At 39.9% G+C, this 13,272-nt stretch overlaps 1 protein-coding gene across 1 annotated transcript; it reads right to left on the minus strand.

Annotated features, from left to right (window-relative positions):
- Positions 1–1,003: 1,003 nt before the first annotated feature.
- Positions 1,004–12,386, minus strand: LOC121386588. Its single transcript, XM_041517538.1, has 4 exons — positions 11,773–12,386; positions 10,110–10,387; positions 3,797–3,904; positions 1,004–1,967 (listed from the first exon to the last, which is right to left on the minus strand). The coding sequence occupies exons 1-4, from the start codon at positions 12,239–12,241 to the stop codon at positions 1,782–1,784; spliced, it is 1,041 nt and encodes a 346-aa protein (XP_041373472.1). The 5' UTR covers positions 12,242–12,386; the 3' UTR covers positions 1,004–1,781.
- Between the last annotated feature and the right edge of the window lie 886 nt (positions 12,387–13,272).

Here is a 13,272-nt window from a genome sequence, read left to right on the forward strand (position 1 = left end):
GGCGACGACGATAATGATGACGATAACGACGATAATGATGGTGACGACGACGATAATGATGATGACGACGACGATAATGATGATGATAACGACGATAATGATGATGATAACGACGAAAAAAATGACGATGATGATTGATGACGATGGTGATAGCAATAACCTACAAATAAAAGAAAACCTATACTTGTTGATATTATCTTTTATTGCTTCAAGTATTCTCAGCAGCAAGACACTAACATTAATATACCCGACACAATTATATAAGGACCTGGATCCCGTTCTATGAAAGAATTGTAGCTAAGGTTAATTGTAGTGACTTACGGTGAATTGTACAACTGGCACCGTACATTTTACAGCCGTTCCACAAAGCAACCTTACGGTAGTCATAAGTGCCCCTTTAATGATTAAAATATTGTTTACGAAGAAGTACGAATTAGTTAAATAATGAATTGGTTATCGGCTTTTAGGAACATCTTAGATGTATTCATTGGTATCGGACATCCATGAAGTGCCTTTGTCAGTTTATTTGCTAAGCGATAACTGCCGAATGCATAAGACATGAAAGTGTTTTTTCATCGAATGTCGAGTTTTATAAAAGGTATTTGCTATATATTAGATCCATTTTAATACAAAAAGTTAGTATCCTTCTTAGAAAATGACCCAAACATCATTTAACTGCCATTTGACAGCTACGTTAGTGGCTTTACTGGCTTATAACTGCCTCGTACCAAACTGTAAGCTACGCCGCGTTGTGGAACGGGCTGGCGATCGTATAAAAACTTACGGTCGCGATAGTAGGTACTTATAACGATAGTAGTGCTAAGATCGCTTCGTGGAACGAGGTCCAGTAAATTAAAGCAATGGTTTTGTTTAACAACACAGTTAGATCACATTGATTAATTCATCATCGGCAAATGGACGTAAAACATGGTAATTATGACTCGTAGTCATCAGAGGACACCCACTACATTTTTTTGTAGCAAGGGATCTTTTATATGCACTTTCCCAAAGACAAGAAAGCACACACCACGGCCTTTGACCACAGTTGTGGTCCGCTGGTTGGAACGAGAGAAAAAAGCAATCAGTTGAATGGATCCACTGAGGTGAATCGATCCTGCGACGCAAGCACACCAGACGAGCACTCAAACGACAGCAAATCCCGACCCCTGGCCCTGTAGATATGCTTATGTTTCTTTACAGTACAAAATACATTTCTCTTTGATTTTACAAAACACAGAAAGCTCATATTTTGAAAATTACTCAAACATAAGCGTAAGAGACATGGGGCAGGGCGGACAACTGCCCCCCCCCCCCCCTCCCTCAGGGCTGCAGCAAATCCTCAAATGGGACAAACATGCAAGAGATATTCTAGCAAAATGATCTTGCCTAAAACCTTTTTACCATGTATCTCCATCATTATACCCACAGAATTAGTTGTAATCCATGTACAAACTTGAAGTGATTAGTTAGCGACCCTGTGTGGCCGTTTAGGACTAATACTAATATGAATAAATATTGTTATTCAGATTCGAGCATTTCCGTTTAATTCGGGTAACAGTTGAATGTGTCGTTTTGAGTGCGTCGTTAAATAAAACAGTTCCTTCCTTAATCTGTGATAAATAATTGCTAACATGTTATAACGCAAGAACAAAAATGACAGACCAAAACCCCCACTTGTTTAGACCCTAAATGAATTGTGTTGAGTATAACAGTTATGTCATGTTCAGTTAGTAAGAATTAATCATGATACATCTCACGGGGAACACGACGTCTGATTGGTTCTAGTGAGATGGCCAATCAGGATGCACTCCGGATGAGTACACGCCCCGGAAGTAGTGGATGCAAGGCTTAGCCAATGGAATTCCCTTCTGGCCGAACTGGTCGATAGCCCCAAACATGGCGGCCTCCGTTCCGACGTGCCACGAGGTACAGCTTTCCGGAAAGAACGACGTCTGGCAGGGCACCGCCTAAATACGTAAAAAACAACAACAACTATGTGTCAATAGAGAGAATTGTCACCGGCCTCGGTGGTGTCGTGGTTAAACAATCGGACATAAGGCTGGTAGGTACAGGGTTCGCAGCCCGATACCGGCTGCCACCCAGAGTGAGTTTTTACGACTCAATGGATAGGTTGAAGACCACTACACCCTCCTCTCCCCCCCTCTCTCTCTCTCTCTCTCTCTCTCTCTCTCTCTCTCTCTCCCCCCCCCCTCTCTCTCTCTCTCTCTCTCTCTCTCTCTCTCTCTCTCTCTCTCTCTCTCTCTCTCTCTCTCTCTCTAACAACTAACCCACTGCCCTGGACAGACAGACAGACCAGATAACTGAGGTGTGTGCCCAGGACAGCGTGGTGGAACCTCAACTGGATATATTAAGCGTGTATAGGTTACACGCGTGTAACTACATACATTTACAATGCTGAAACACCTGCGTTTAAGAAAATCTGGCTTCGTCAATTCAGCCAGCACATCGCATTTGATGAAATCCGCTACATTTTCTTTCCCATTAGTAGCAAGTCATGTTTTATATGTACCATCCCACAGATAGGATAGCACATACCACGGCCTTTGACCAGTTTTGGTGCCTAGTCTTAGAGAGGAAACCCTCTACGTTTTACCATTAGTAGGACGTGATTCTTTGTATGCACCACCCCACAGACAGGATAGCACTTACCACAGCCTCGGAAATACGAGAAATAGTCCAATGGGCACGTCCATTTGCATTAGTAGTAAGGGATATTTCATAAGCACTATCCCACAGACATGATAGCATATACCACAGCCTCGGAAATACGAGAACTAGTCCAATGGGCACGTCCTTTTGTCCATTAGTAGCAAGCGACATTTTCTATGCACCATCCCACAGACATGATAGCTCATACCACAACCTTGGAAATACGAGAAATAGTCCAATGGGCACGTCCTTTTGCCCATTAGTAGCAAGCGACATTTTCTATGCACCATCCCACAGACATGATAGCTCATACCACAACCTTGGAAATACGAGAAATAGTCCAATGGGCACGTCCTTTTGTCCATTAGTAGCAAGGGATATTTTCTATGCACCATTTCACAGACATGATAGCACATACCACAACCATGGAATGACGAGAAATAGCCTAATGGGCACGTCCTTTGAGAGTACGAAATTTAAAAATACCCACCATATGTTTGACATCCAAATATGATTAATAAGTAAGTGTCTCTAGTGGTGTCGTTAAACAAAACAAGCGTTTTACATTTTTACAAACGCGTAGCTACTGGGACTGTTTAACCCTATCATAGCTAAACCGTCTACATTGTGTCACACAGTCGTATCAAAGAACGAGAATTATATTTTCAGTTCCTTTCATTTCATTGTTCTTAGCTGTTCTCTTTATCAAGGAGACTTAAAATGCGGCTACCGGCCTCGGTGGCGTCGTGGTTAGACCATCGGTCTACAGGCTGGTAGGTACTGGGCTCGGATCCCAGTCGAGGCATGGGATTTTTAATCCAGATACCGACTCCAAACCCTGAGTAAGTGCTCCGCTAGGCTCAATGGGTAGGTGTAAACCACTTGCACCGACCAGTGATCCACAGCTGGTTCAACAAAGGTCTGTGGGAAGCGCAAATAAAAGATCCCTTGCTGCTAATCAGAAAGAGTAGCCCATGTAGTGGCGACAGCGGGTTTCCTCTCAAAATCTGTGTGGCCCTTAACCATATGTGTGACGCCATATAACCGTAAATAAAATGTGTTGAGTGCGTCGTTAAATAAAACATTTCTTTCTTTCCAATGCGGCTGATACCTCTGGAACACCTACCTTGTTGGTGTAAAATGTTGTAAATATTGGTTTATTGGAGTATACTGCGTGGGCGTAACCCGCCTGGTTCATACGATCCGATATTGCAGGGTAGACGGTGAAGGCAACCTAAAACACGAGACAACGGTCAAATAAGTAACCTATTTGCAGTCAAATGTGCTTCCCATTATAGACGCCATCTTGAATTCAAACTGACAGGCACACACAACTATTATTAGAAGTATTTGCACATAATCCACAAGAAACTTGTAGAATAACAAACTATGTGTAAACTGTATTAACATATTGACATACAATCAACCTATAGCCGCCATATTGAATTAAAACTGACATTCAAATACAGTTATGCTTAGTAGTAATTTGTATAAAGTCAACGAGAACTTTATAGTAAAATAAACCATAATTATGTTGATGGGATGTTCTTAAACATATTTTAGTTTTCTTTCTTCGAACCCTTTTTAAATGGAAATGGCCGCCGTTGTGATAAAGAATTTCAAAATACGCATAATCGACGCTGATGATTATGTCTTATCATACAGTTACATTTCCTGATTACATTAAAACGGTATTACAGCAACAGTAGTGTTAACACTCGGGGCTTCTACACAATACTCCTAATCGACGCTGATGATTACGTCTTATCATACAGTTACATTTCCTGATTATATTAAAACGGTATTACAGCAACAGTAGTGTTAACACTCGGGGCTTCTACATAATACTCCTAATCGACGCTGATGATTACGTCTTATCATACAGTTACATTTCCTGATTATATTAAAACGGTATTACAGCAACAGTAGTGTTAACACTCGGGGCTTCTACATAATACTCCTAATCGACGCTGATGATTACGTCTTATCATACAGTTACATTTCCTGATTATATTAAAACGGTATTACAGCAACAGTAGTGTTAACACTCAGGACTTCTACATAATACTCCTAATCGACGCTGATGATTATGTCTTATCATACAGTTACATTTCCTGATTATATTAAAACGGTATTACAGCAACAGTAGTGTTAACACTCGGGGCTTCTACATAATACTCCTAATCGACGCTGATGATTATGTCTTATCATACAGTTACATTTCCTGATTATATTAAAACGGTATTACAGCAACAGTAGTGTTAACACTCGGGGCTTCTACATAATACTCCTAATCGACGCTGATGATTACGTCTTATCATACAGTTACATTTCCTGATTACATTAAAACGGTATTACAGCAACAGTAGTGTTAACACTCGGGGCTTCTACATAATACTCCTAATCGACGCTGATGATTACGTCTTATCATACAGTTACATTTCCTGATTATATTAAAACGGTATTACAGCAACAGTAGTGTTAACACTCGGGCTTCTACACAATACTCCTAATCGACGCTGATGATTACGTCTTATCATACAGTTACATTTCCTGATTATATTAAAACGGTATTACAGCAACAGTAGTGTTAACACTCGGGGCTTCTACATAATACTCCTAATCGACGCTGATGATTACGTCTTATCATACAGTTACATTTCCTGATTATATTAAAACGGTATTACAGCAACAGTAGTGTTAACACTCGGGGCTTCTACATAATACTCCTAATCGACGCTGATGATTACGTCTTATCATACAGTTACATTTCCTGATTATATTAAAACGGTATTACAGCAACAGTAGTGTTAACACTCAGGGCTTCTACATAATACTCCTAATCGACGCTGATGATTATGTCTTATCATACAGTTACATTTCCTGATTATATTAAAACGGTATTACAGCAACAGTAGTGTTAACACTCGGGGCTTCTACATAATACTCCTAATCGACGCTGATGATTATGTCTTATCATACAGTTACATTTCCTGATTATATTAAAACGGTATTACAGCAACAGTAGTGTTAACACTCGGGGCTTCTACATAATACTCCTAATCGACGCTGATGATTACGTCTTATCATACAGTTACATTTCCTGATTATATTAAAACGGTATTACAGCAACAGTAGTGTTAACACTCGGGGCTTCTACACAATACTCCTAATCGACGCTGATGATTACGTCTTATCATACAGTTACATTTCCTGATTATATTAAAACGGTATTACAGCAACAGTAGTGTTAACACTCGGGGCTTCTACACAATACTCCTAATCGACGCTGATGATTACGTCTTATCATACAGTTACATTTCCTGATTATATTAAAACGGTATTACAGCAACAGTAGTGTTAACACTCGGGGCTTCTACATAATACTCCTAATCGACGCTGATGATTACGTCTTATCATACAGTTACATTTCCTGATTATATTAAAACGGTATTACAGCAACAGTAGTGTTAACACTCGGGGCTTCTACATAATACTCCTAATCGACGCTGATGATTACGTCTTATCATACAGTTACATTTCCTGATTATATTAAAACGGTATTACAGCAACAGTAGTGTTAACACTCGGGGCTTCTACATAATACTCCTAATCGACGCTGATGATTACGTCTTATCATACAGTTACATTTCCTGATTATATTAAAACGGTATTACAGCAACAGTAGTGTTAACACTCGGGGCTTCTACATAATACTCCTAATCGACGCTGATGATTATGTCTTATCATACAGTTACATTTCCTGATTATATTAAAACGGTATTACAGCAACAGTAGTGTTAACACTCGGGGCTTCTACATAATACTCCTAATCGACGCTGATGATTACGTCTTATCATACAGTTACATTTCCTGATTACATTAAAACGGTATTACAGCAACAGTAGTGTTAACACTCGGGGCTTCTACACAATACTCCTAATCGACGCTGATGATTACGTCTTATCATACAGTTACATTTCCTGATTATATTAAAACGGTATTACAGCAACAGTAGTGTTAACACTCGGGGCTTCTACATAATACTCCTAATCGACGCTGATGATTACGTCTTATCATACAGTTACATTTCCTGATTATATTAAAACGGTATTACAGCAACAGTAGTGTTAACACTCAGGGCTTCTACATAATACTCCTAATCGACGCTGATGATTACGTCTTATCATACAGTTACATTTCCTGATTATATTAAAACGGTATTACAGCAACAGTAGTGTTAACACTCAGGGCTTCTACATAATACTCCTAATCGACGCTGATGATTACGTCTTATCATACAGTTACATTTCCTGATTATATTAAAACGGTATTACAGCAACAGTAGAGGTAACACTCGGGACTTCTACACAATACTCCTAATCGACGCTGATGATTACGTCTTATCATACAGTTACATTTCCTGATTATATTAAAACGGTATTACAGCAACAGTAGAGGTAACACTCGGGACTTCTACACAATACTCCTAATCGACGCTGATGATTATGTCTTATCATACAGTTACATTTCCTGATTATATTAAAACGGTATTACAGCAACAGTAGTGTTAACACTCGGGGCTTCTACATAATACTCCTAATCGACGCTGATGATTACGTCTTATCATACAGTTACATTTCCTGATTATATTAAAACGGTATTACAGCAACAGTAGTGTTAACACTCAGGGCTTCTACATAATACTCCTAATCGACGCTGATGATTATGTCTTATCATACAGTTACATTTCCTGATTATATTAAAACGGTATTACAGCAACAGTAGTGTTAACACTCGGGGCTTCTACATAATACTCCTAATCGACGCTGATGATTATGTCTTATCATACAGTTACATTTCCTGATTATATTAAAACGGTATTACAGCAACAGTAGTGTTAACACTCAGGGCTTCTACATAATACTCCTAATCGACGCTGATGATTATGTCTTATCATACAGTTACATTTCCTGATTATATTAAAACGGTATTACAGCAACAGTATTGTTAACACTCAGGGCTTCTACATAATACTCCTAATCGACGCTGATGATTATGTCTTATCATACAGTTACATTTCCTGATTATATTAAAACGGTATTACAGCAACAGTAGTGTTAACACTCGGGGCTTCTACACAATACTCCTAATCGACGCTGATGATTATGTCTTATCATACAGTTGCATTTGCTGATTATATTAAAACGGTATTACAGCAACAGTAGTGTTAACACTCAGGGCTTCTACATAATACTCCTAATCGACGCTGATGATTATGTCTTATCATACAGTTACATTTCCTGATTATATTAAAACGGTATTACAGCAACAGTAGTGTTAACACTCGGGGCTTCTACATAATACTCCTAATCGACGCTAGTGATTATGTCTTATCATACAGTTACATTTCCTGATTATATTAAAACGGTATTAAAGCAACAGTAGTGTTAACACTCGGGGCTTCTACATAATACTCCTAATCGACGCTGATGATTATGTCTTATCATACAGTTACATTTCCTGATTATATTAAAACGGTATTACAGCAACAGTAGTGTTAACACTCGGGGCTTCTACATAATACTCCTAATCGACGCTGATGATTATGTCTTATCATACAGTTACATTTCCTGATTATATTAAAACGGTATTACAGCAACAGTAGTATTAACACTCGGGGCTTCTACATAATACTCCTAATCGACGCTGATGATTATGTCTTATCATACAGTTACATTTCCTGATTATATTAAAACGGTATTACAGCAACAGTAGTGTTAACACTCGGGGCTTCTACATAATACTCCTAATCGACGCTGATGATTATGTCTTATCATACAGTTACATTTCCTGATTATATTAAAACGGTATTACAGCAACAGTAGTGTTAACACTCAGGGCTTCTACATAATACTCCTAATCGACGCTGATGATTATGTCTTATCATACAGTTACATTTCCTGATTATATTAAAACGGTATTACAGCAACAGTAGTGTTAACACTCGGGGCTTCTACATAATACTCCTAATCGACGCTGATGATTACGTCTTATCATACAGTTACATTTCCTGATTATATTAAAACGGTATTACAGCAACAGTAGTGTTAACACTCGGGGCTTCTACATAATACTCCTAATCGACGCTGATGATTACGTCTTATCATACAGTTACATTTCCTGATTATATTAAAACGGTATTACAGCAACAGTAGTGTTAACACTCGGGGCTTCTACATAATACTCCTAATCGACGCTGATGATTACGTCTTATCATACAGTTACATTTCCTGATTATATTAAAACGGTATTACAGCAACAGTAGAGGTAACACTCGGGGCTTCTACATAATACTCCTAATCGACGCTGATGATTATGTCTTATCATACAGTTACATTTCCTGATTATATTAAAACGGTATTACAGCAACAGTAGTGTTAACACTCGGGGCTTCTACATAATACTCCTAATCGACGCTGATGATTATGTCTTATCATACAGTTACATTTCCTGATTATATTAAAACGGTATTACAGCAACAGTAGTGTTAACACTCGGGGCTTCTACATAATACTCCTAATCGACGCTGATGATTATGTCTTATCATACAGTTACATTTCCTGATTATATTAAAACGGTATTACAGCAACAGTAGAGGTAACACTCGGGGCTTCTAGAATAGTTTTTTTATAAAATCAACTAGCCATGGGATCGGTGATTTTAAAAATGTACTAGCCACGATTAAATATTCACTAGCCCTACTTCTCTTTAAGTTGACAAAATTTTACTAAATAGTAATAATCCGATATGTCACCTAAACAGGGAGATAGAGCTTAAAAACACTAACATTGGGGTTTGAGATGGGGGCAGGATATTCATATTTACAAAATAGACAACTGCAACATTTGACAAAAAACGTTCACTAGTCGGCGGGTAATGCAACAGTAAGTTATTTACTAGCCCAACATTGAATATCACTAGCCATGGGAGTGGGGCTACCATAATCTAGAAGCCCTGGTGGTTGTTATTGCCGTTTTGTTGTCAGCCCCAGTGTTTTAATAGATTCTGCAAATATAGATAAATATATTACAGAAACCAAAACATAGAAAAAATATCAAGGAATCAAACCAACTAACCCGAGTCCCCTCCCACGACAACCCCACCACAACAAAAAACTAAACAAAACAAAACAAAAACACTAAACAAAAAACAAAACAAAACAAAAAAGAAACAAAGAATCAAACACATAAACAAACGATTAAATAAACAAACAAACACGCAAAACACACACAAACTAAAAACAAAACAACATAAAACAAAAAAACAAACAAATGAACAACAAACCCCCCAAAAAACAAAAACAAAAAAACAACAACAAAAAAACAAAAGAAAAAACAACGTAAAACAACAAACAGAGAAACAAAAATCGCACTAACTTGAACATCTGTACTGTCGAAGATGTCAATCATATGACGCGTTGCGTCTTGTGTTTTGCCGCGCCACGTGAAGTCATTCTGGCCGTCACTGCGAATCCCCCAGTGCCAGCTCATGGAGTAGTGCGTCACAAGCTGACCTTGCTGCTGCGTCGCTGCGTTCACCGCGATGGCGTCAAGCTTGTCGAGGTAGGCCACTCGTGTCGCCACGTCAGCGTTCTTAATATGTGCATACGCTTCGTTGTTCGCGGCAACGCCATCAAATCGTTCACCGTCAGAACCTGTACGGAAAAGATAAGCATTTTTATTAGTATTATTTGTTTTAATTTTTTTTAATTCTTATGTCCCCACCCCAATATCTCCTCCTCCCAAAACAACAAACCAACAAAAAAACAAAAAACAAAACAAACACCAAACAAACTCCAAAACAACATCCTAACCAACAACAAACAAACAAACAAACAAACAAATAAAAGTATGTATGTATTGATGTATAAATAGCTATATATTGTATGTATGTCGGGCTTGACTATTACATTCATAGATATTAACGCACAGGCTCAGGGGATAATTAAATTCTTTCTGGCCTCACAAATTGTCTCATGTCATTACTGGGACTCGAACCTGTGGCACCGAACCGCCCGCACCCTGTAGGCTTGAACCGCCCGCACCCTGTAGGCTTGAACCGCCCGCATCCTGTAGGCTTGAACCGCCCGCACCCTGTAGGATTGAACCGCCCGCACCCTGTAGCTTTGCCACGATACACCATCGGCTATCGAGTTATCCTTTTTTTTAAATGCGCTTTAACCGACTATTTGTGTGGGGACTATAAGCTACGCGGTCGATCCCGCTTATGTGCATGAAACAGTGGGCATGCGTGTGTGTGTGTGTGTGTGTGTGTGTGCGAGTGTTTGTGAGTGTTTGTGCGTACGTGTTTGTATATGTGTGCATGCTTCTATTTGTGTCTTTCTGGTTGTATTTCAATGTATGTAAGGGCGGGATGTAGCCCAGTGGTAAAAGCACCCTCTCGAAGAGCGGTCGGTCTGGGATCGATCCCTGTCGGTGGGCCCATTTGGCTATTTCTCGTCCCAGCCAGTGCACCGCGACTGGTATATCAAAGACCGTGGTATATACTATCCTGCCTGTGGGATGGTACATATATAAAATCCCTTGCTGTTTATCAAAAAGAGTAGCCTATGAAGTGGCGACAGCGGGTTTCCTCTCTTAATATAGTTATGTGTGGTCCTAAAACATGTCTGACGCCACATAACCGTAAACAAAATGTGTTGAGTGCGTCGTTAAATAAAACATGTTTTTCTTTTTTTTTATGTTAAAACTGTTGTGTTGTTTAACGACACACTAGAGCACATTGATCTACTAATCATCGGATAGTTGATGTCCTCTCTTAGAGAGAAAACCCACTACATTTTGACCATTAGTAGCAAGGGATATTTTATATGCACCATCCCACATTCATAATAGTACTTACCACAGCCTCGCAAATACGAGAAATAGTCCAATGGGCACGTCCTTCCTTCCTTCCTATGAATGTAAGCAGGTAGTTACGTACATACATCTGTATTAAACATAAACAATCATATGTCTTATTAGGTCACTTTGTATAGCGACCTAAGTGACCGCCTAACACAGGTTCGTCAGTACTCACCGGCACAGTTATCGTTGTACCACACCACTTGTTTCACCAGCTCCGCTTCCGTTACCGCCAGGTCACTGACCGCGAACAGCGCGTAGATTTTCAGATCCGTCACCTGCTGGTGACCTTCAGCCACGGCCGTCTTGACCAGCTGGACCTCGCTGCCCGCACAGCTCTTCGCCTGGAACGCTTGCTTCAGCTTGTTGTGGACGTCGGAAAGAAATATCCTCGAAACCTCCCTTCCCGCCAAATTGCACGTGTCCCACAGCCACTGTCGTCTGCCCGCCGTGTCCCACGTGTGCGTAAAGCAATTGTGGTCCGACGTCTGCCATTGAAGGAACTTTGTGAGATCGCAGCCCGAGACGGTGTGGTCGAACCCTCGTGTCCAGACGTACATGGCGTAACCAGCGCTGGTCTGCGAGTTGATGGAGGAAAATGTCGCCATCAGAGCTCCCACGAGAAGCAGGAAGAAGGCAGCCATGTGGTGTGTGTGGAGGGTTTTTTGTGGGTTTTTTTGTTGTTGTGCGTGTATCTCCAAGAAGAGCCGGAGACAAAAGGCGTTGACCGAAAAACTGTCGCGTTCTTATATTAATGATCAGACAGAGAGATAATGATTGCGGGTTGTGAAGCCGACAGCTGTTTGTATCTTGTGGCTACATTATGGTATACGTGATGACGCAGCTAAAGGGACATTCCTGAGTTTGCTGCATTGTACAATGTTTCCTACTAATAATACTGAACAAAAAAAGAAACTTCCGATTTGTACATATAGTATTTGTTGTGTTAAAGAATTCATTGTGTAATGAAATTATATAGGTAGTATTAGCATTGAGCTGTATTATCAGGATTCATGAATTTTATCGATTATTTTTGCACTGTTAATCGTCGACAACGTGAAATTCAATTTGCACGTGCATGCATGGTTCGACATGTCCCGTGTAGTATTCGGTCAATTTGTTTTACTTGTCTTACTGACAGTGTTGTTAAGTGAACGAAAACGCTTCAAAATTTGTAAAAAAATTAACGTTTTTTACATTGTAGCATTTTTAGTATGCCAAGAATACCCAATAATTTACGCGAACGGGCGATTGGCATGCTTGATGCTGGCATGTCGACAGAAGACGTTACAAGGCATGTTGGGAGTTCTAGTCGAGCGATACGAAATCTTCGCGTAAGATTTCGAACGACAGGAAGCACCAACGACTTGCCACGTCGTGGACGTCCGCGTGTTACAACGCGTGGTCAAGACCGCTATATCATGAACACGCATTTGCGCAATCGATTCCAAACTGCCACTGCTACTGCTGCTAACACCTGGGCTTCATAATAACCGAATCAGTGGGCAAACTGTTCGTAATCGTCTGCGGGAGAACGGTTTACATGCACGACGTCCTTACGTCGGATGCGTTTTAACGCAACGCCATCGTCTAAATCGTCTTAATTGGGCACGTGTACACACTCGTTGGATACGGCGATCCTGGAATACCGTTCTTTTTTCGAAAGAATCCAGAT

This window comes from Gigantopelta aegis, chromosome 12 (assembly GCF_016097555.1).
Source record: "Gigantopelta aegis isolate Gae_Host chromosome 12, Gae_host_genome, whole genome shotgun sequence".
In the NCBI taxonomy this organism is placed as follows: Eukaryota; Metazoa; Mollusca; class Gastropoda; order Neomphalida; family Peltospiridae; genus Gigantopelta; species Gigantopelta aegis.

Coding starts and splice junctions, on each gene's coding strand:
- LOC121386588 (XM_041517538.1), bottom strand. CDS start 12,241: ATGGCTGCCTTCTTCCTGCTTCTCGTGGGAGCTCTGATGGCGACATTT. Junction 10,388..11,772: donor GTACAACGATAACTGTGCCG/GTGAGTACTGAC, acceptor TTTTCCGTACAG/GTTCTGACGGTGAACGATTT. Junction 1,968..3,796: donor CAACATTTTACACCAACAAG/GTAGGTGTTCCA, acceptor TTACGTATTTAG/GCGGTGCCCTGCCAGACGTC.